Here is a 23,322-nt window from a genome sequence, read left to right on the forward strand (position 1 = left end):
GCCCCGAGGGCACTCAGGATGGAAAGCACAGGACGCTGGCCCCAGAGAGCTGAGGTGCACATCAAAGGAAGGATTTCAGTGAGCCCGGACTCCCGCACCTTCTCACACACAGAGAAGTGCTCCATTCCTTAACCTGAGATGTGTCTGGTTTTCTTTATTTGACAGTAATCTTTTGATGTTCTGACTGCCTGGTCTTTGTTGCAAAAACTCCTCTGTATCCTGGCTTCACCCTTACCTCTTCAGAGCAGTCCCTCAGGGCGATCTGAGATGCTGTGTCCCGGGATTAAGTCCTCAGTTTTGTCCACCGAATAAAATATAACTCGCATCTTCTAGGCTGTGCGTTTTGTTCAGTCGACAAGAGGATGCTGCTGGGCCCTGTGCCTGGGAAAAGCACACCCAGGTCCTAGGAGAGGTCAGAGCTCCCTGTTCTCCCACTTCGGCAAAGAGCATGGGCCCTCTTCATGGTCATAAAAACAGTTTTAAATGTAATGCAATTTTTAAAGATTGTTTCTTGGGAAATAGAAAGTGGAGGAGGAGAATGATCACACGGCAAAAATCTCTAACGTTCCATTTAAACAACTCTGTTTGCCCCGCATTCCATTCTCCTGAGAGGCTGCCTGAGCCCCTCCCTCCTCTCGCTCGTGCCCACCCGCCCTCTTCTCTCCCCACATCATCCCTCTGCCCCCCACCCCCCGGCTCTGCCTTTGGACCTTATAATTGTCTGCAGAGGCGAGCACAGTAGTTTTTCAAAGGCTTTCCCCTAAGCATTCTTTCATAGCAGTGACCCCCTGCAAAATCATTGCTTCGTTATCTCAACAGCTGTTTCATGAATCATCGGGAGGCTTTAACCTAGTTGACACTTCAAATATTTTATGGGGAAAATATAAACAAAGCAAAGTTTACGTATTTGGGGGGAAAAAGACACAGGAACAACTTTCCCTCATTATTGTTGATGAATTGTTTGAAGCATGTCATCCCAATGAAGCAACCAGAAAATGAACAGTAAAGACAGTAAACATTTAGTAAGAAAAGAAACACTCAGCAGATCAAGGACAAGAAATCTGTCACAGCTGCCAATAAGGACACAAGTGGGAAGGAATCCACTCGTGTTTGTCATTCTTGCTCGTGTCAGCAGACAGTTCAAAGGTCCATCCTAATATCACTGCTCCAGGCCAGTAAGACCCAGGTCCAGGCCCGCTGCCCGCCTTCCAAGGACCCTCCCTGCAGGGCTGGGGACCCGAGGAGGGAGATCAAAGGGGCTGAGCTCTCCCAGGACGTCTGCCCTGAGCGAGAGGTCCTAAGTTGATGAGGAAGTGAGGGGCGTGGCATCACCAAGAAGGACTTGAAAACTGTCAGCTGGAGAGAGGAAGCGGGTCATTGCCGACCCAAGGACCGCAGACAGGACCCCACCTGTGGGTGGTGTGTGGCGGGATAGCGGGGGAAGCACGGTCTGGAGGACAGGTTCTTGTCTGGGTGACACATGGGAAGAGAAGCAAAGGGAGGGGGTCAGGTTGAAGCGGAGCAGGACCCTAGGGTCCTTCCCCTTCTAATCATCCTCCGCTACCTTTGGTCTGTGGAAAAACTTTAGCCAAAGAATAAGTTTAATCAGAGAAGTGAGAAAATGCAGAAACAGAGGAAAACAGCCCAACAAGACTAAATAATAACAGTTTAGTCATTAAGCAAAGTCAAGGACCTTTAGTTCCTTTTCATGGGCTATAGATCATATTCTGAGCCGTAGCCCGTGAGCTGTCTTGTAGATACTGAAACCCTCCCCCCACCAACTCCATGATGACCAGGCTGTAGCCGTGGCATAAGCTGCCACAGTTCTGAGAACTGGCCTCAAGGAAATGGGAACAAACGACCCTGGAACTGAAGAGTCCCTGTACCTAAAACAATCAGAGGACGCTGGTCAGACCACCGATGACCTGTTTCAAGATGGCTGTCAGAGCCGCCTGGGCTGTTTCTGCAGGGAGCCCCTCCCTCCGCCTGTAAAACTCTTGCCCCCTGATGGGAGGGGGAGGGGGAGGGGGTGGGATGGCGGGGCGGGGGCGGCCTTTGGACAGGAGTCCGCTCTGCAACCCCACCCCCGCCCCCGGTTACCGGCGTACAAAATAAAGCAAACTTTCCTTTCCACCAACTTGCCTCTTGATTGGCTTTTGAGCGTCGAGCAGCCGGACCCCACTTCCGGGTACAAGGTGACAGGGGACCAGGATCGGAGCCACGTGTCCTGAAGCTCTGGCCTCTGGGGCGTGAAAGGAGGTTTAATGCAATGATCAATGACAGAGAGACCCACCTCTTCTTCCAAAACTCACCTTTGTCCTTTGATTGGCTTCGGTGTTAACTGAGTGACATGCTCACAGTTTCCTGCTAAATTTTTTTTAAGAGAAGACACAAATGAGGTTTATGTTTTTTCTCTACTTTTCACCCGTTTCTCCCACCTCTACCCCTTGCCCCTGGCAACCACCAATCAGTGGTTAGTTTCCTACTAATTTTTAACAGCTGAGAAGTCACTACTGCGTTAACCTAATCTATGCTAGTGGCCTTTAAAACGAAAGTGAAATGTACAAAAATTAAAGGAACTCACCATTTAAAAGAAACCTTTGTCTACTGCATGTTTACAATGACTTTAATATATACAGAAGTCTAAAAAATGTTGACTACTTCTGCAGCCCTGAAAAGGAGCAAGTATTTCAAATATAGTCCATGTACAAAGATAAACCAGCTTTTTTGAAACTTGTGTTTCCCCTTGAGGGCTTGTCTGATTAGACCCTAGCTGCCCTTTCCCCTCCTGCAACATACTGATTGATAAGTGATAGGCGTGACTCTAGAGGTAGATATAAAGACAATCATAGAGATGATCTGTCTATCCATCTACAACTTTAAACCATTTAATTTTCCTAGATTCAAAATCACGATTATTATGTGAACTAAGATGTAAGCTTCTAAATACTTGGGTGAAAAGCAAAAACGTCTAGAAATTTTCCTACAGGCCATCAGGCACTAAGCTATGTATAATTTAAGCTTATAGGCAACATTCCTTCAGTGATTAACTTGTAGCAAAAGCAGTAGAATACAAAGGTTAAAGTAAAAGAAACAGATCCAATGTGGAGTCAGCTTTGTTCTTCCCTGTGACAGTTTCAGTTCCAAGAGGAGTCAACATGGCCAGAACCCAAGCGCCTAACTGAGCAGAACCAAGGCGCTGGGTTCTGCCCTTGGGCACCAGGCCCTCCAAACTTACCAAGCTGTGGGCAGTGGGAGTAAGAATTCCCTGCGTTGGTAACTGAGAGGGGGCCCTGCCCCCTCCCCTCCCACTGCAGTCGGCACGGGGAGACAGCCCCACACCCTAGCCGCGGGTTCACCACCTCCTGTGAGAATCACCCAGCCTCACGGGGTCTGTCCCTCCAGTGGCATCGTGTCCACACCGTCAGCGGGCTGTCCAGCACTTCATCAAGCCAGCTGCTTCCGGGGGATGAGACCCACGGTCGCACCAGTGAATTTGGTGGGCAGAAGCCCAGTGTTGCATTGTTTCCCTTAAAAATAGTTCCGTGGTCAACAGGACGTTCCATGGGAAGCCAGGACGATAGACAAGTCCTCCTGCGAGAGCGTGGACTGTAATGATGGCGGAAGCGCTTTGGGCAGGACAGAAATCTACATCTTAGGGATTCATTTCTGCACGAGGAGAAATTGCTACCCCGTTAACAGCCGGAGGATCCACGTGATCTGCCTGGAAGGGGGCTGCAGTGGGGACTCAGAGCCACCTCTTGTGGCAACAGCTACGCCACGGTGACAGCGATGTTGCTAAACTTTCACACACACCCAGCATCGCAGTCTCTCTGCAGGTTGGACCACGGAGCAAGGATCCAGGGGAGGACGCGGCTGACATCCTGCAGGACTGCCCACCTGGCCCACCTGGCGTTGAAAGCTCTTTGTGACGCTCGTGGGGCATCAGTACCCCCAGCTCTGTGGTGACCTCATCATCACCCATCACCCCAGACACTGGTGCCGCATGAACCCCAGCCCAGAGCAGCATGGATTCCTGCCTCGGGCCACCTCCCCCTAGTGCAGCGGATGACGCAGTTTCCAGAATGGTTGCTTGGAACAGCTTCAAGCTCCCCACAGAGAGACTCTACCTCCACTGGTGCTTTTGGGGTCTCTCCTGACCAGGGCTGCGAGGGGCAAACAGCAGCTCATGGCTGGGGCCAGTGGCACGTGAGTTAGATCACTAACCCAGGCTGCACCTTCTAGGTGATGCGCAGGAGGCAGGAGGCAAAGCCGTAGACGGGGAGAGGCAACCGGAGGGGGCCGTGGGTTCTCTTATGCCTCCAGAACGGCTGAGGCCCGGTCTCGGCTATAGTCGTTCATTTTATTTATTTATTTTTCTTTTGCGGTACGCGGGCCTCTCACTGTTGTGGCCTCTCCCATTGCGGAGCACAGGCTCCGGACGCGCAGGCTCAGCGGCCATGGCTCACGGGCACAGCCGCTCCGCGGCATGTGGGATCTTCCCGGACCAGGGCACGAACCCGCGTCCCCTGCATCGGCAGGCAGACTCTCAACCACTGCGCCACCAGGGAAGCCCTGTAGTCGTTCATTTTAAACGACGCTGTCATGCACATCTGGCGTTATGCTGCGGGATCAGACGGCAGTTCATGGAGGGCGACTCGGGCTGCAGACGTCTGGTGTTCTGTGTCGGGTGGCCAACACCTCCCCACACCCCGGGCCAGAAGCAAGCAGCTGGCTTGGCAGATGGTGCAGATGGCAGGAGAGAGCAGAGGTTTCGTGCAGAGCCCCAAGGCTCCCCGGAAGCCCCTTACTGCAGCTCCCAAGGGCTGGGGAGCCAGAGCCTCCCCTCCCAGACACCTTTCCTGGTGGTTCTGGGCAGAGGGCAGCTAATGAGACATGGCCACAGGGCGACCTTCCCCCAGAGGGTGGCTGACCAGCAGCTCCCGTCGGCTTCCCGGCAGTCCGTTCAGCTGAGCTGTGCCCTCTCTGGCTGTGTCTGGACCTCTGCGCCGGTGGGGAAGCTTGTCTGAGCCGGGGCAGTGGGTGGGGATGGCCGCTCCTACCTCTGCTGTTCCCATGTCCTTCAGACCTGTCTCTACCCACAGCCCTCATCACCCCAGTTCCCTTTCTGTTCAGTTCCTCCCTTCACATTACAAGGGGATTTCTATCTCCCGAGGGACCCTGTCTGATCTGCCATGCATCTCAGAGCCCATCCCTGCAGCGCTGATGGCCGCAGGCGCCCAGCCCCACCGGGTGATGGTCTGAATCTCAGAGCCCATCCCTGCAGCGCTGCAGACGCCCAGCCCCACCGGGTGATGGTCTGAATCTGAACCACAGCTCCGGAACCCACAGAGGTCGCTGGCATAGAAGGCAACCAGTTAGCAATACGGGCATTAAGACCAGGGCGCACCCCAATAAAGAGAGGATCCCTCCTTGCCCACTTCCCTCCTAATATGTGTGGCAAAAAGTGTTCTTTTTTTGGGAACTGACTGATGAGAAAAAGGGTAGGTGTGGAGGAGGTGCCACTGTGAGCTGGGGACAAAGACAGCGCATCCGACAGTGACTCCATAAACCTGAACTCTATGGACAGATGCTCAATAACTTACAGAATGCAATTAATTAGCTGGAGTTCTACCAAGTACGGTTCCACCCGGAGCTCGTAATTTGAAAAGCAAGATTTCTATTTGAGTAGTGCTTTCACAGCCCTTACGTGCAATCGTAAATATTTGCATGAATCTTTCCAAATAGAGTATCTTTAGCTGAAACACAGTTTTGTTGCTTAAGATTGTGTTGGAAGTCTAAGCCACAAAAATACACTGGTTTAAAATATTTATTAATTCAAAAAAATTTTTAATTTTTTATACAAAGATGGTGAGAAAAATCTCATGCAAACTCTGGGCATACAAGAAAATAACTTAAATATTAATAGGATGATTTTGTACAAAATAATTCTTTTTTAAGTAGGACCTCCCACAGAAAGCACAGCCCCCTTCTCCAGGCCCGATGTCCCCGGAGGGGGCTGGGGCGATCGCCCTTTGACCTGGAGGTGGTCCACGGTCCATGTGTCCAACGGTCACAGGTGTCACTATGATGATGAACAGCCTATACACTACTACTCAGAAAACTAGACCCGGGGACCCGAGCCGGGACGTCCCAACACCACAGAACTCCTGAAGGATGGAAGGAACTCATGAAGATTTTCAGAAAAGTTTCAGATAATCAGCTCGACTCATGAAAACACCTTGAGATGGTTAGAGATGGTGTCTGTTTCTGCTGAGGTACAAACCTGCAGCAGATTTAGAATCTGTCTATATTACAAGTCATTTGCATAATTAAAGCAATGAAGGGAGCAACATATCATGGCAATTAGAAATGCATCAAACTCGGAAAGTTGTACCAAAGAGAGCTTCAATATGAAACAATAACCCTCTGAGAACGAAGCCCACGGCCCCTGGGGCTCCCGACCTGGCTGCGTGGGCGCCCGTCCGCCAAGCCCCTGCCACGCCCAGCCTGATGGCATCTGCACACACTCATCTCATTTTCCGCAGCCTGAGTCTGTTTTCCTTGTCCCGTTTCTTGAGAATAAGGATGAACTGGTTGAAAAAATGCTCCTGGTCCTTCCGTTTTTGGACAAGTCGAAACCTCTGATCCCGGCCGTACTTCTCAGCAAACTCCTTAAATGTGGTCCTGAAAGACCAAAAGCATCCTGTGACCCCTTCCTGGAGAAGAGCGGGTCCTGGTGCTCTGAGTACCTCCTGCCTGAGCTCAGGGTGGCGAGCTCCCTCTTCCAGACCCGGGAGCAGGACCCTTGGCAGGAGGACGGGCAGAAGAAAGAGCGCTGGGCCTCCGACACCACCTGCCTGCTCCCTTCACGGGCTGTTATTCCCCACTCGGCCCGGCAGGGGCCTGAGCCACGTAACTCACACACTTGCCCATCTCTGCATCCAACCGGCCCGTGGGCATGAGCCTGGCCTCACCTGCCTCCTGGGCCTGGTGTCACTCCGAGCTTCTCGCTCCCCGCCCCCGTCCCCGCTCCGGCCGCACAGGTCTTCTGTCCGCTACCTCACTGTGCTGCAACTTGCCGTGGTCTTTGCCTATGCGGTTCCCTCTGCCTGGCACACCCTTCCCTCGTTTCTTCACTCACCATGTGAAGCCCTCTCCTCATTAGACGTCAGGACCAGCCTGTCTTCCTCAGGGAGACTCGTCCTATCTACGGGTCAGAGAACTGGGTATCATCTCGATGAGCCTCAACTGCAATGTTACTCGCCTCTCCCTGCTCGAGTAGAAGTGTGTCACCTGCTTTGTTTTCTGTGGAGCATCTCGAATGTCTAAGCCCAGTGCCGGCGTGTGCTCAGCACCCAGATACTGACGGAGTCCATGACTGCCAGGCCAGGGAGTCCCTGTAAGAGACTCAGTGGCACCAGCCAGCCCAGGCCAGAGCGGGTGGGGCAGCTCAAAGGGCAGAAGGAGTGGACGTGGCTTTGCAGACAAATGGAACCTTTGCCAGCAGCAGCTCCCCATTGCTTCCTCTTCTCCCAGGCCGGAGCTTGAAGCCGGTGTTTGGGGCGGCTCCAGGCGGTGGGGCGGGGGCGGGAGGGGAGAGCGGAGGAGCCGGTCCCTGCAGACGCTTCCGCCTGCCTTCTGCTTGCAGAGAGCTGGGCTGGAGCTGCAGGAGGGGCCCTGGGTGAGCAGAAGCGTGCTCGCCCTGTGCCCGGGGAGGCCCCTTGCTCCTCCTATTTCTCTTTGTGGAGAAATGTATATTTCATTGCAGACATTTAATTGTTGCATTAAATTATTATAACTTAATGGTTCTTTCTTTATACGTGAATAACAAGATTATACTGACATGGCTGTTAGGAGACAAGATGAATAATTAGTAGACCCATCCTCACTGCTGTCACTAAACGATGAGTCTCATTCCTTCCTCACCAAGCACTGCTCTCCTCCCTGCACACCCCGGGATTCCGCGTGCCAGACGCTTCCCGAGGAGGGAAAACTCTTCTTTCCGGTTTTCAACTTTCTCCGTTTGTTCTTTCCTTCTTTCCTCCCTCCCTCCCTCCCTTCCTTCCATGATTTCACAATTGCCATGAGGTGTGACTAACACACACTTATTTGAGCTTCCATCGCTGACCTTCTTGGGGAAAGTAAGATGCTGAGAGACACAGGGGGCTTGTTATTTTGGTCGCGTGTCTAGAGGGAGCCCGAGCATCTTCAATCAGGGGCTGGGCGGAGCCCCTTCTACAGAGGTCCTATTCTGGGCACCTCTAAACAGAAGTATCCCTGAAAAGAAAAAAGAAAACTCCGACCCTTTAGCCGTGCCCACGGGGACAGCCTGGCTTACTGCTGACCCTGGTGGACCGTCCAGTGAGCCTGGGGAAGTCCTCTGAGTCACCTGCACTGCGTCTCCCTTTCCCCTGGGGACATGGCCACCCGCAGTTGAAGGAGGTGGCCGCTGTGGCCACGGCACCAGTCCACCAGCCCACGGGGAGGTCCCCGGAGGCTCCTCTCCCCTCTCCAAGACCCTGAGAGCTGGGCAGGGCTGGGATCTGGACCTGGACTATCCCCACGGCTAGGATCAGAGCCAGGATGACTGGAGGCGGGGCTGAGGGTACTCAGGATGCCTGCGCTGAGCCCGCTGGCGACCAGTGGACGCCTGCGAAATGGCGGGAAGAGAATGTAAAGAAGACCTGAAGAGGGTTGTGAAATGTCGCAGAATTAGCCACGTTTGAAATAAGAACTAGTTTTATAATTATAAAAGCAATATATGCCCAGTGTGCATTTCTAACAAACGGCAGGCAATCACATCTAACTTCAAAGAAGAGTAGCTTCATTTCTATTGCTGATTTTCCTTCTCTGTGTGCGTAATCGTCTTCGCAATTGCTGAATACATTCTGAATATTTCTCCTTTGCCTTCATAACATATTCAAGGGAGGGGGACTAGGTTGGCTCTGGTTAACATTTTACCAATGGATGGACACAGACAGCACCAGTGGTAATGATGGGAGCTCTCCAGGACCTGCCAGGAAGCCCCACACACCATCCTCCTAGTGGCCCGGGGGGCAGGGCAGCTACACCCCCTCAGATCAAGACACCTGAGCTGTGAAGGTCCAGTGCCTGACCCTGCAGCGGGGGCCAAGGATGGGCAGGGCTGCTGTGCACTGAGGCAGGGGCTCTGGATCCAACTCCCCCCTCCCACCCAGGGTCACCAGCTGGGGGGACAGGGCAAAGCCATGGCTAGAACCCAGAGTTCTCACAGAAAATCACAATTTACAAATCGTTAGGCCCACATTTGCTTTCCGAGGTTAGCATTTGGTGATGGGGATGATTCATGTGAGTTTTTTTCCCATTCAGAAAGTATCCTTTAAATAGTCGAAGAAGTTTTCTGAGGCCTATGTAACAAACACTGAATTATATTATCCAATTATTGGCCAATGAATTAACCAATTGTTGATCAAAATGTAGATGCCTACATCTGCATGGAAGGCAAACATCAATTAATGTTCATTTAAATATGATTTATGCATTATTATTAAAAATGCATGATGTCAGCCTTATTATTAAAAATCATAATGTGTAAATGTCCATTTAAAAGTAATGTCCCAATTTAAAATAAAAATACATCAAAATCAACCATTTTTCGCTCTTAAAAGTTATACTTGTATAATTAAGTAGTTCTTGTGCATTAATTTTTAAATGTCAATTAAAGTCAATTTTAAAGTCGAGTTCAGTTTATGTATTCTTCTAGTTTCTAACATCGTTTTCATATTAGTTTGCTGTATTTCATGGGAATAATGCCTGAATATCTTAGGTGAGGTTGACAGCCAAGTTCACTCAGGCCCTTTGCTGGTGTGGGACGTCTTCACTTCACACTCTGGACAGCTGCCCAGGCGTGTGGAACCCAGGGGCTGGTGGGGTTCATTTTGCTGTTGCTGTGTATCGTTTGTTTTGCATTTGTACTCCTCCATCCTTAGATCAGGGGAATCAGGCCCCATCTCACGAGGGCTGACCTATTGATGAGTTATTTTGGCCTTAGAGTCAGGGCTGCTGACCTGTGGAAAACCACCACGTAAGCTGGACAGAGCTGCCGGGGTGCCTTTGGTTAGCAAGCAGGGCTGGGAGGTTTGCTCACGGCCGGCACAGGGCAGAAGGGCTTACCTCTCCAAAATTACATGTTTGATGTCTATGGAACATAGGTCACATGATTTAACCCAAACTGACTTTAAAAGACCCCTTACAAAATTTGGTAAATCCCCAGCCCCAGAATCCCAGCCCCAGCGAATCGCCTGGCCTTAACTCACTTTCCATACCTGGGTGAGACTTTAGATTCCTCTAGAAGTTTTTTGAATTCTTCTTTGGCCAGCAGCAATTTGCTTTTCTTTTCCTTGTATTCTTCTTTTATTCTTGTCTTGACAAACTGTTCAAATATCTTAAGACACACACAAAACAGAACTATTACAAGAATGCGTATTGGAAATGAACTCCTGCGCTTCAAACACCACACAAAACACAGCAAGAATCTGAGATAAGCCTGTCTTTTTCACAGTTGCTGGAGCTACAAACCAGAGCCTTTAATCTGGCCTCTCCGTGAAAGCAAGTGTCTGGACAATTACACCTGCTCTCCCACGAGGCCAGTGCGCTTTTCCACGTCCAGACACCATCTGGGGGCCAAACGCTGAATCAGCCTGCTTGGAAATCCTGGGCATGAGTGGGCGGCCCTCTCTAGAGGTGTGGCGGGAGCAGTGGACAGTTTGGAAATCCCAGCTCCAGTGCTCCGATATTTCTTGTTTGGGAACCTCTTGAGCACCACTTACCTGCACGCACTGTCTCACCAACTTTCACATCCTGGCCAGCGGTACCATGACACGTGAGAGTCTGTACTTTGTTCTAGTAATCCCTGTGGCAATGTAACTGGCATTTGAGTCTCCAAAATGACTTTGAACTTGTGAAAAGAAAGTCAACCCAGCATCTCTCGTTTCCCACACTCTAGTCTTCAAGAAGACCCACTTGTGAACAAGGGTCTGGTTCCCCAGGGGCTCCTGTGGGCAAGGTGAGCCTCTCCTTGGTGTCATGGAAACACCCAATGAGGAGACCCGACCACCGGGCACTGCACTCCCTCTCCCCAGCTCGACGAGAATGGGCTTTGAAGGCTACCTCCACAGGAAAACCAGACCCTTAGCCCACAGGATATCGATATTGTCTGGTAGGCAAATCCATCCAAGACCCTGGGAAGGTTTCTCTTGGGTACTGGCAGCCGACATGACAAAATGCCAGCAGGGAATCATCCTTTGCAGTAGACCATAGAGTGAGCCTCCCTTGCTTGGATTAAGACCGCTCATCGTTCTAATATCAGAAAATTGTCATTTGTAGACTAAAGCCAAAGGGAGGTGGAGACAGCTGTTTCATTCCCAAAGCTCTCCAAGCCTCGAAAACGTTGAAAGGAGAATAAACTGGAGAAAATTTAGATGTGTGTACGAACGCAGATAAGAAGATCAGCAAAGAGCCCACATCTGATCCTATGAGGCCAATGAATAGCAATTCTGTACCAACCCAATCGGTGGCCACTGCAGATACTGGAATCTGACGAAGAGCTCAGGGAATCTCCCGCCCTCCTGCCCAGGACGTGGAACCAGGCGGTGGCGACTTGGCCGAAACCCCATCACTCCCCTGCGGAACGGGTGTCCCGGCTCTGCCTGACGGTTTCAGATTCCATTTCAGTCACGGCCAGCCTTTACAGGAGTATAAATACAAAACGCTACTCGCCTCCTGAAGAACCATCAGCGAAATGAAATATTCAGGAGCAGGCCTTAGATGGCGCGCGCATTTAAGTAAGAATCTGGACGGCTTATTTCACCTTCAAGGCAAGCGGTCGTGTCAACTCTCCAGTTCTTCTATAATTTAAGCTCATAAAGAAGGTAAATGCAGTGTTATTATGCAAGTAAAAGCGTGTGGGTCCATCATGAGTCAGAGTTTTGCTCTATTAATTCTAAATCTGGACAGAGACCCTGGCTGGTGGTGGGGTCAGAGCGGGTGAGAAAGGCCTCCTTCTCTCTCTGCCTGGAATCATTTATCCCTCTAATCAGATTTGCTCTCTCCTCTGCCTTTGCTCTGCTGCTTTATTTATGCCGCTATAATTTAACGTAACAGTTTTTTTTCCCCCTCCTCTTTAACAAATTATACCAGTTTTATTCAAAATGGGGCATGACTTTTTAAAAGAGAGACCATTGGCCATTATCTCGTCATGGCGTGTCCCAGTGAAATAGATGGAACACTCTGTGTTACCATAGAAACAGGTCTGACGAGCGCTCCCAGGACCCCTACTCTCTACTTCGGCTCAGTCACATCTCCTCTGCAGACCCCGTGGAAGGATGGATGCAGTGCACACACCATGAGCCTCGGCTTTTCCCACGAACACTATGTGACAGTAGGTCCCACACAGAGTCCATGTCTGGTGTTGCCGGCCCAATTCATTCATAAATAGGACTGTGTTTTCTGAATGGGGCCCAAATATTGTTTCCTTCATCAGTTCAGCTTCAGCCCCGTGCCTCTTAGAAACCACAACACTGTCGATTTGCTGGGGTGGGGTTTCCCTTACGATGCCGGCATGTAATCTGAGGCCTTTAGCTACGGGGAGCCCTGCTTCCTCCTCCTGGTGGGGCTCTGGGACCACGCTGTGGTATGAACACAGGCCTGCTGTTTCCTCTGCACGATCTCCCAGGGACGTCTGAGGGCCCCCCACCAAACGGCGGGCTCTGGCTGTGAGCTGACCTTCTAGTCTGATCTGTCTGCCCCGAGAGCACCCTGGCAGTCACAGCCCCTCTCGGTCAGCGCCTGTCTCTCTCACCAGGGCTGTGGGAGTCCAGCCGCCCTGCTCCCGTGGGTGAGTCTTGTGCCATGACCACCCCCCAGACACCCGGAGGGCAGGAGACCCTGCCCTGCCCAAGAGCCTGGTCCATTCCAGGCCAACCGCGCCCTGAGCTCCCTGACGTCTGAGAGACGGGGCTTAATAACTGAATCATCAGCTCGGCTTTTCTCGGGGGTGTGGTGGGAAGGGTCTTTACTTCTTCACTTCTTCAGCTTCCTTTAAAGAGGCTGATGGCCTCTAAAACCAGCCATGGACTAGAGATGGAAGAGCGTTGATCACGACAGTCAGTGACAGAGTCTGCAGCTGTGCTGACCTTTATCTGTTACGGTTTAAAGTGATCTTGCCACCAAAATAAACGGGCTTCTCTCTGGTCACAGCTGGAGAGCTGAACTGTGTGATTTGTAACAGGGCAACAAAAGGGTGAGATATTACCAATGGTTAAAATCACCGAGTTTCCTCGGCTGTGGGGAAAACAGATATAAAACACCCAAATACAAAGCGAGGCCCCGCCCGCCTGGCCTGCGTGCAGCCCCTTGGTCTACACCTCAGGGAATTTCACGAGTTGATGACAGAATCGAAAATAAAATTGCACTTTCCAGCCTCCTGGCCCGGGCTTTCCCAGACCCTGCTGTCTGAAATCAGACGGATGCCGCCAGGGCCGCGACATCGGAGGTGAGATGACCCTCGTGGGCTTGTGTCTCCAGGGATGGCGCCTGGTCACCCACTTTCCACATGTATCTGCTCTGCACTCAGAGGGCAGAGGGAGGGAGACGCGTGATTGGGGCGGGAACACAGATGCAGACGCAGAATCTGGATCCTTCTGGAATTTATCTCGGGGCCCTTGTTGGATGTGCTCCAGGAGCCACAGATCCTGGCAGGGTGTGAAAGCTCAGGCGTCCCCACCGGTCAGCACAGCCCGTCCCTCTGTCTGTCTGCTTAATCCGGGAGACAGTTCAGGCTCCGTGACTTGACTTCTCAACAAGCCAGGGCGGACCCCTGTCACGTGTCCATTTAAAGTGACCTCCGGGCCAGCTAGCTCTAATCCATTCTTGCTTTTCTGGGGACCCACTTTCTAGAAAAGTCCATCCTTTACTTTTGCTACTGTTGTTCCCTGGACCCTCTCCTATTTCACTTTTATTATATCAGATCTTAAGTCTTTTTAATACAGTCACCCAGGATGTGGTCAATGTTCCCCAAAGCTGAGTTTTCACCTCTGTGTTTGTCTCATGGGGTCGTGACCAGGCGGCTCGCCAAGAGCAGGCGCCAGGGTAGCCTCCCGCCGCACCCGTAGCTCTTCCCGTTCACAAGCTCACAGGCCAGCAGTCGATTCTCATGGCTTCCCCACTGACACGGCAAAGGTGACAGGCACCTGCTCGTCCGCAGAGCTGTCAGGACGGAGCATCACTTTAACTCTGCGTCCCCGAGTCCGTCACCACACCTCCTACCACCTTACCTGTTTCCGCTCCTCGGAATTTAGCAGGAGATAGCGCGGATCAAACACGATTTTATGTAATTCTTTCTCCCAGGTAGAAAACGCTGACACCTGAAGAAAGATAGTCAATAGAGCTGCTTTTAGCGTCTCATGCTGAGCCTGGAGTCACACTGAAATGATCAATGGTGAGACACAGCACTAAGGAACCAGGGGTTGAGGGATGTGGCATCGTTTAAAAGTGTTCAACTTGTCAAACTTTTAAGAAAATCAATATTTAGAGCATCTGAAAATCGAATTTCTAGACTCATGACACTATTTCCTCCCTGGATATCTTCCAGAGCCATGCGTCCTGATCTAAAACCCCAACTACGCCTGTGAAGCTGGGACATTCTGAAATGCCACATTGTGAAAGGACGTATTTGTAAAACTTTTCAGGACACCGCAGGTCGTAACAGAAGACAGTGTTTTAGAAATAATCAGAGTTTGGCACAATTTCAATTGATTTTTAATCAACATTTAAAACTTTTTTAGGTAGGTCACCTTTTTAAACAAACTACCCTATTTTCTAATAGTTTTAGATTTATAGAAAATTTTCAAAACTATTATGAAGCTACCGTCTACCCCATACCCAGTTTCCTATATTGCTGACATCTTAATGTTAGTATGCTACGTGTCTACACTGTTATTAACAGGAGTCCACACCGTACTCAGGTTTCTTTAGTTTTTGCCTAATTTTTTTTCTGTCCCAGGATTCCACGCAGGAGCTCACATCACTCATGTCTCCTCGGGCTCCTCTGGGCTGTACAGTTTCTCACTCTCCTTGGTTTCGATGACCTTGATAGTTCTGAGGAGTACTGGTCAGGTATTTTGTGACATGTACCTCTGCTGGGATTTGTCTCAGTTTTTCTCTTGGTTCGACCAGGGCTGTGGGTTTGGGGAGGAAGACCCCAGAAAACGTGCCCTTCTTGTCACATCCTATCAAGGTCCATACTGTCAATGTAACTTATCAGAGCTGACGTTGACCTTGACTGACCAGCTGAGGTCTTTCCTCTATGAATTTATTCTTTTTCCCCTATCCCATGCTGTCCTCCTTGGAGGGAAGTCACAATGTACAGCCCACACTTAAGGGGTCCGGCTCCACCTCCTGAGATGGGAGTATCTGTATAAGCTCCTTGGCATTCTTCTGGATGGGATATTTGTCCATTCTCTCCCATTTACTTATTTGTTCAATCATTTGTTTATATCAATATGACTCATGGATATTTATTTCATACTTTGGGTTATAATCTAACATGATTATCGATCTGCTCCTGGTTTGGCTATTGTGGTTGGCTCCTGTGTCCCTGGGACGTACCCCATCATTTTTGTTTTCTGGGCCCTTCAACATGCTCCAGGGTCATCTCATATCGCTCCTACCTTGGCCCTAGAATCAGCATTCTCCAAGAAGCCCTGGTCCCTCTTATTGGAGACCTGGGTGCCGGGTGAGCTCACTGCTGCTGGGATGCTGTTGATCCAGACTCTCTCAGCTGATGGAGCAGTGAAACATTTAAGTCATCCAAAAATAATTTATTCATTTAAAAGCATTGACCAAATATTGACTGTGCCTTAGGCCCCATGCTGGGTGCTGAGGGTTCAGAGAAAATAAATCAAGGCCACTGACATAAGGAGGCCCACGGTCCAGGGTGAGGCAGAAAAGCTATAACTCAGGATCTCCTGGGGGGCATTAGCGTCCTTCCAGAGACATGCCCAGGAGCCAAGGGGACACAGAGAAGGGCCTGGGGAGAAGTTGTCTCGAATAATGACTGTGCTGGAACTGGGCCCATGAAGGGCCTGGGAGGTGTTCAGGAGGAAGTGTCTGTGGAGCGAAGGCCAGGCTCCAGGAACTGTGGGGAATGTGGGGATTACAAGGGTGGAACATGGTTGGGATGAAGGAGGCTGTGAGGGGCTGGGAAGAGGCAGGAGAGACGGGCAGAGCAGATGTGCAGGATACTCCCAGACCTACTTAGGAACTAGGGCCTTGTCTGGAGAGCAACGGGGGAAGAAGAGCCAGATGTGATGTGTATCTAGGAGCCAGGGCAGGGGAGGGACTCCCGGGATGTGGGGAGGTGAAGCCAATGGGCAGTTTACAAAACCAAGATCCCTTCACATTCTTACTTTGAGCAGGTTAGAATATTTCCGGTAGAGATATTATTTCAATAGGAATTGTGCTTTGCTTTGTACATCGTAACATAATGATTTTTCAAACTTGACAACTCCTATCCTCAGTAATAAAAAGGAAAGCCCTTTTTAATACTCATGAGCTCTTCTATCAGGCAGGGTGACCCAAACTCCACCCAGGGACTTTTCTCAGTTGACTAAAAACATGGTGAAATTTTGACACGTTACAGGGATTGGGGGTAGGGGCTCTGGAAAAGCTTCAGGGCAGAATGATTTCTCTGTTTTTCGAGAGCTGACACTTGACCACGTGAGCATTAGGGTGGATTTGGAGAGAAGGAATGGCCAACTTCAATACAGCCCAATCAGACGGGCATCTATCCACCATGTAGACCTGTAAACCCCTCCAAGGTCCTAGTTTTGTAAGGAAGGCCAACAATTACTAAGAATGGGTGTCACATAACCGATTCCATCAGTCTGTTGAGAAGTTTTGGAGTTCTAGATGTATAATAAACTATATTTTAAAAAAATAATATATTTTCTTGCCTCCAGAGGAATTTACAATCTGTATACAAGGCAAGATGAGCCGTCTCCCCAGTGACTGTAATTTGTGATAAAACAGACGTCATCGCATAACCTGACAGCCACACTAACAGATGCTCTTGAAGTTCAGAGGAGGGTGGCAGTTCTGGACAAGGGGCAGCTGGGCTTGGGACCTGCGACAGAGGCTGGAGCAGAAGGGAAATCTGGACAGTCGAGTGTGAAACGGGGCCCGTCACTGCCTGCGGGTGGACACAGCCTTGTCTGTGAGACAGACTCTTCCCAAAGAAGGACCCTGATGACTGTCATTCCCTCGACTGTGAGACTCACTCTTGATGGAAGCCCAGCCTCCCTGGACCTGTGTCCCCACGGTCACGTTGTCTGGTAGGTTCATTCCATGGGGCAGGGGCTGAGGCCTCCCCTTTCTTGCTGGAGGCCTGTGGGGAGCCTTTCTCCACTCCCAGGGGTCCCCAAGTTCTCCACGGTGGGCCCTCCACAATAGGCTGGCTTCCTTAAAGCCAGTGGGAGAATCTCTATATATGAGACCCAATCTTACATAACATGGTGTCACACCGACATGGGGGTGGCCCCCCCATCCTATTTGGAGTCCTGGCCACTCTCAAGAGAGGGGGTTATTCAAGATGTGTGCCCCAGAGTGGGAGTCTTGGGGCCACCCTAGAACTCTGCCCACACAGCAGGTCCCCAAGACAAATGCATGTTCTTGCCTCTAACTTGGCCTTCGTTTCTCAACAGTGATCTCCATCCCTCGTCTGCCCAACAGTCCTTTGAATCTTTGACATTTTACATGTGATTTGGTCCAGGATTGTGGAATTCTTCAGCCAGTTTTAGATCCTTTCCTGCAGAAGTCCCATCCTTCCCTGCAGCCTGACCGTGTTGTGTGGTGCCTCCGTCTCCCTTCCTGGACCGTGTTCTGTGATGTATACATCGTCTCCTGACACTTGGCAACCTATTCCATCTCAGGGTGCTGACACCAGGTGACCCTGTGCTGTGGGCGAAGGTCAGCAGTAACTGTCTTGGTGAGAGTGTGTTTGGACACTGTCCTGGCCCACGCCGCTGGCCTCTGGTTAACACTCATGCACAGCTTTATTTAACTCCCCTCTGGAACATCACCCCCATGGGCTGGGAATCGGGACACATGGGCAGCGCGTCCCTTGAGCTGTACTGGAGGCCAGCCTCCTGCAGTCTTGTGCTTCTCCCGCCGGCAGACTCCCCTCTGAGTCATCCTCGGTTGTCTGAATTGTGTTCCCTGCCATTTCTACAACAGAAGACACCAGAGCTGGTGGTCTGAAACACAGGCACAGAGAAGGAGCCGCAGAGTGGACCGGCCAGGGCGCAGTTCCCAAACCTGGACAGATGCCGCCATAAAGTGGAAACTGTCAGCAGGCGTCCACCCCCGGCATTGGCCCGAGGCTGCCGCCTGGCTGGCTGACACGTGGGCATCCCGTGTGGCACTGTCTGCACCTACAGGTGTCACTGCTGGAGGGATGACAGTTCCACCGAGGCTGGAGATCAAAGGGGAGACACGGGTACCCTCTCTGCGGCCACACACACCAGGTCCTTCCTGTCACAGCTGTTGTCAAGGTTCTCCCAGAAAAATAACCTTGTTTAAAACCCCAAAGAATCGTGCCAGCACAAGTAGCAAAATGACAGCGTCATCCTTGTCGCCTTTGGGGGTGGTCATCTCCTGCCTGGACGACCACAGTGGCCTCCTGACGGCTCCCCGCCCCCCAGCATCATTTTCCCTTGACCCGCAGCCCCCATCTTTCCAAGAGCCCTCAGACCAATGGGTCGGCCACTCGGCCAGCACCGAGGCCTCTCGGGTCTGGCCCCAGCTGTCCACCCAGCGTCCTGTCCAGCTGAGCAGCCCTGAGAGACCCCCACCAGCGAGGGTCCCACGCCAGGTGGCTGACCCCTCCACCCCCTCCACCTGCGGGGCACGGCAGGGTGACGCCCCCTCGGAAGCCACCATGAGATGACCCTTCCCCGGATGACACCGCCTCCAACCTCAGCCCCACCTTCACGGAAACCTCTCTGAAGGCCAAGGAGTGGGTCCTGCATTGCTCCTGGGGAAAGGGACTCCGTTAAGTAACGTGGTCTGAGAGCGTTGGGTTAAGGCTAAAAAGCGAGATAATAATGCAAGTCCCGTGGGTGCCATGGGGCCATGGCCGTCCCCTCGGGGTCCTGCCCCCAGGCTGGGCACCCGAAGGAGGCAGGCATGCTTCGTCTCCGAAACCAAAGGCAGTTTTGAGTGCTTGTCAACCCTTGGGTCACAGAAAGGCCAGGAGCCGAAGGAAGAGAGGAAGGCACCCGTCTGCCTGTCTGTCTGCCTGCACGTGCTGGTCGGACCCTTGGCTGGCATCCTCTCTCCCCTTCCTATTACCTCTGGTCTCTCCTGGTCTCAGGGAAACGGACCAAGGCCTCAGCCGGGAGGTATGAAGGCCTCTCTCACCTGGGAAGGGGAGAAGCAGGTGCGGCAGTTCTGAGGGGGCACGAGGCCACTGGGTGGGACCCGACATGCTGAGCCATGCAGGAGGCCCAGTGGCCCCTGAAGACGGTCCCTGAATCTCCCTCCAGCCTGAGCCCACTGCCCTCTGCTTCCAGGGGCCGGAGACCGTGGCCACAGCCCCTCCGTGCATTTGCCCAAGTTCGCCCTCCTGGCTTCTCTACCTCCAGCCCCCACCTGCGCCCCAACACCACCTCCCTCCGTCGGTGCTCACCTCACCCCTCCCGAGCCCAGACCCCCTCCCTGCCCACTAGCTCTCCCTGCGGGGCCACCCTCCTGAGCACCCAGACCCTGCCGCCCTGACACTGCGGGTCACGTGTGAGGATGTGCGCAGCATCCTCTGATCCTCTGCTCTGTCCTCCATGCCGCCTGCAGGCTCCGCTGATGACAGATGGCGTGTTGCTTGTAATTAGCACTCACGCCATTACCCTCTTTATCCAATTTCCTGGAAGGCACAGCTGTGTCTTCTATTTCTGGCTCTGGAGCTCCCGACAATTAAAGGTGGCCTGAGGTGGACACAGCACAGGATGAAGTGAGAAGACTGTGCTCCTGGCTCATCCTGGACAGGAGGCGGTGTCATCTCCACAGTCATCTAGAAGCAGCCGCAAGAAGGGAGCCTGGGTGACGGCGGCGCATTGGGGAGGTGATGCCAGGCGTGCAGGACACTGACACGTGGAGGGAGAAGAACCAAGGATGGTGCATAAATGGGCAGGTGGCCCCTGGGGGGCTGCAGGGCGCCGTGTCCCCAGGGAACCATGGAGACTCATGTAGAACACGCTGGAATCTGCCTGCAATTCATCCCACCGAAGGCGGGGGCGTGGGGGGTTACCTCCCACTCCCACCCTCCCTGGTGGAGCGCTGCCCCTGGAGACGCTCAATCCCTAAATTTAGAGGGGGGAGTGGTCGGCATGTGGAAGGTTCCCCTGAGCCCAGGTGAGCCAGGTGACCCACAGGTGATCCAGAAGTGAGAAAGGGGCTGCGTACTTCCCCCAAACTCTGGGACGTGTCGATTCCCACCCTCAACTCCTAGTACTCATGGTATTTTGCCAATTTTGGCACTTTTTTTGGTATTTTGATTTGATAAATAAAATTTTGTACTGTTATTCCACCGTATCTCAGCTAATTTTGCTTACTTTTCTTTCACGTTAGGGACAGTTATAATCCCTTTCCAGGCATTAGAGTGGGTGGTCCACATCTCCCCCAAGGTCATCTTCATGATTAGACCACCATCTACTCACTAATAGAGAGGTGGCCACAGTAATATCTGCAGAGCTGAATCGCCAAAGGCCATGAGAGTTAATTCAGGAAAGAAGAACCACAGCATAGAAACCAAGAGAAAACCCAAATCAAAGGTAAAGAAGAATGAGATTCAAAAAATAACAAACAGTAAATATTTATACTTCTTACTATTCAGTGCTGGTGGAGCACGCTGGTCAAACACCGCTGGGAGAATACATTGTAAGAAAACGACTTTTTCCAAAACAATTTGGTAATATAGGTCAAATGTTGACAGCGTGTAGGAAACAATCCTACACACAAAAAAACCAACATCAAGGCATCGATATGGTCACCAGAATATTATTTAAACTAGCAAAACTGGGCCATAAACTAAATAAATGAAAAAAGGGATTTTTGAACTGACAATGAATTGACTACTATACCCTCATCAAAAATGTTTCCAAAGGTTTATAGTAATAGTTTAAAAATGGGTAAAAGGAGAAAACAGTATACAAATATATAAGTTAGGTTGAACCTTATGAAATTGACTATATTAAAAAACTTTGGTTCAGCCATGTTCAACTACAGTTCAATCTTGGTTATACTGTATAAGACAAATGTTTATTTTTGCTATTTCTTTGTTTTTTTTTTCTTTTTTGTGGTACGCGGGCCTCTCACTGCTGTGGCCTCTCCCGTTGCGGAGCACAGGCTCCGGACGCGCAGGCTCAGCGGCCATGGCTCACGGGCCCAGCCGCTCCGCAGCATGTGGGATCCTCCCGGACCGGGGCACGAACCCACGCCCCCCGCATTGGCAGGCGGACTCTCAACCACTGCGCCACCAGGGAAGCCCTATTTTTGCTATTCCTTTAAAATCTGTTTTGGGAAAGAAAGACTGGAAGGAATGTACCCATTGATGATAATAACTGGGGTAGGGCTGTTTATTCTTGCTATTCCTTTAAAATCTGCTTTTAGAAAGAAAGACTGGAAGGAATGTACGCATTGGTGATAATAACTGGGGTGGGGCTGTTTATTCTTGCTATTCCTTTAAAATCTGTTTTTGGCAGAATGGGAGAAAATATTTGCAAATGAAGCAACCGACAAAGGATTAATCTCCAAAATATACAAGCAGCTCATGCAGCTCAACAACAAAAAAGCAAACAACCCAATCCAAAAATGGGCAGAAGACCTAAATAGACATTTCTCCAAGGAAGATATACAGACTGCCAACAAACACATGAAAGAATGCTCAACATCATTAATCATTAGAGAAATGCAAATCAAAACTACAATGAGATATCATCTCACACCAGTCAGAATGGCCATCATCAAAAAATCTAGAAACAATAAATGCTGGAGAGGGTGTGGAGAAAAGGGAACCCTCTTGCACTGCTGGTGGGAATGTGAATTGGTTCAGCCACTATGGAGAACAGTATGGAGGTTCCTTAAAAAACTACAAATAGAACTACCATATGACCCAGCAATCCCACTACTGGGCATATACCCTGAGAAAACCGAAATTCAAAAAGAGTCATGTACCAAAATGTTCATCGCAGCTCTATTTACAATAGCCCGGAGATGGAAACAACCTAAGTGCCCATCATCGGATGAATGGATAAAGAAGATGTGGCACATATATACAATGGAATATTACTCAGCCATAAAAAGAAACGAAATTGAGCTATTTGTAATGAGGTGGATAGACCTAGAGTCTGTCATACACAGTGAAGTAAGTCAGAAAGAAAAAGACAAATACAGTATGCTAACACATATATATGGAATTTAAGAAAAAAAAATGTCATGAAGAACCTAGGGGTAAGGCAGGAATAAAGACGCAGACCTCCTAGAGAACGGACTTGAGGTTATGGGGAGGGGGAAGGGTGAGCTGTGACGGGGCGAGAGAGAGTCATGGACATATACACACTAACAAACGTAGTAAGGTAGATAGCTAGTGGGAAGCAGCCGCATGGCACGGGGATATTGGCTCGGTGCTTTGTGACAGCCTGGAGGGGTGGGATAGGGAGGGTGGGAGGGAGGGAGACGCAAGAGGGAGGAGATATGGGAACATATGTGTATGTGTAACTGATTCACTTTGTTGTAAAGCAGAGACTAGCACACCATTGTAAAGTAATTATACCCCAATAAAGATGTTAAAAAAAATAAATAAAATCTGTTTTTGGAAAGAAAGACTGGAAGGAATGTACCCATTGATGATAATAACTGGGGCGGGGCTTCAGGTGATGGTTTTCGTATTTCTATTCTTTGGGTGTTGCCACTCTCCTATGATGAGCATGTGTTCTTCTGAGAGCACGAGTCTGTCTTATTAGCTGTATGTGCCTGGTGAGGCTCTGAAGAGCTGCCATCGGAACACGAAGCGCATACGCTTCCCAAGGAGCAAAGGTTCACCTCGTGGAAGAGACCCTGCGGGTGTCCACAACTCCAGAGACCCTGCGGGTGTCCACAGCTCCAGAGCTACAGCTCAGGCACCTCACCTCCAGAGCCGTCTTGCCTGTGATGTGTACCTGCACTGCAGGTGACCGAAACCCTCCCTCACACGTCTCGGCCCAAGGGCCGCTACAGCTCCAGGCAACACCA

At 50.8% G+C, this 23,322-nt stretch overlaps 1 protein-coding gene across 1 annotated transcript in view; it reads right to left on the minus strand.

Moving 5' to 3' along the window:
- Positions 1-5,818: 5,818 nt before the first annotated feature.
- Positions 5,819-23,322, minus strand: part of TCERG1L (transcription elongation regulator 1 like) — a 196,933-nt gene continuing 179,429 nt past the window's right edge. Inside the window, exons 13-15 of the mRNA XM_049696896.1 lie at positions 14,316-14,405; positions 10,308-10,426; positions 5,819-6,687 (exon numbers count right to left, since the gene is read on the minus strand). Coding sequence (XP_049552853.1) covers positions 6,531-6,687; positions 10,308-10,426; positions 14,316-14,405 — 366 coding nt within the window. The 3' untranslated portion in view covers positions 5,819-6,530. The remainder of the gene's footprint in view (positions 6,688-10,307; positions 10,427-14,315; positions 14,406-23,322) is intronic.

This window comes from Orcinus orca, chromosome 14, assembly GCF_937001465.1.
Source record: "Orcinus orca chromosome 14, mOrcOrc1.1, whole genome shotgun sequence".
NCBI classification, from domain to species: domain Eukaryota; kingdom Metazoa; phylum Chordata; class Mammalia; order Artiodactyla; family Delphinidae; genus Orcinus; species Orcinus orca.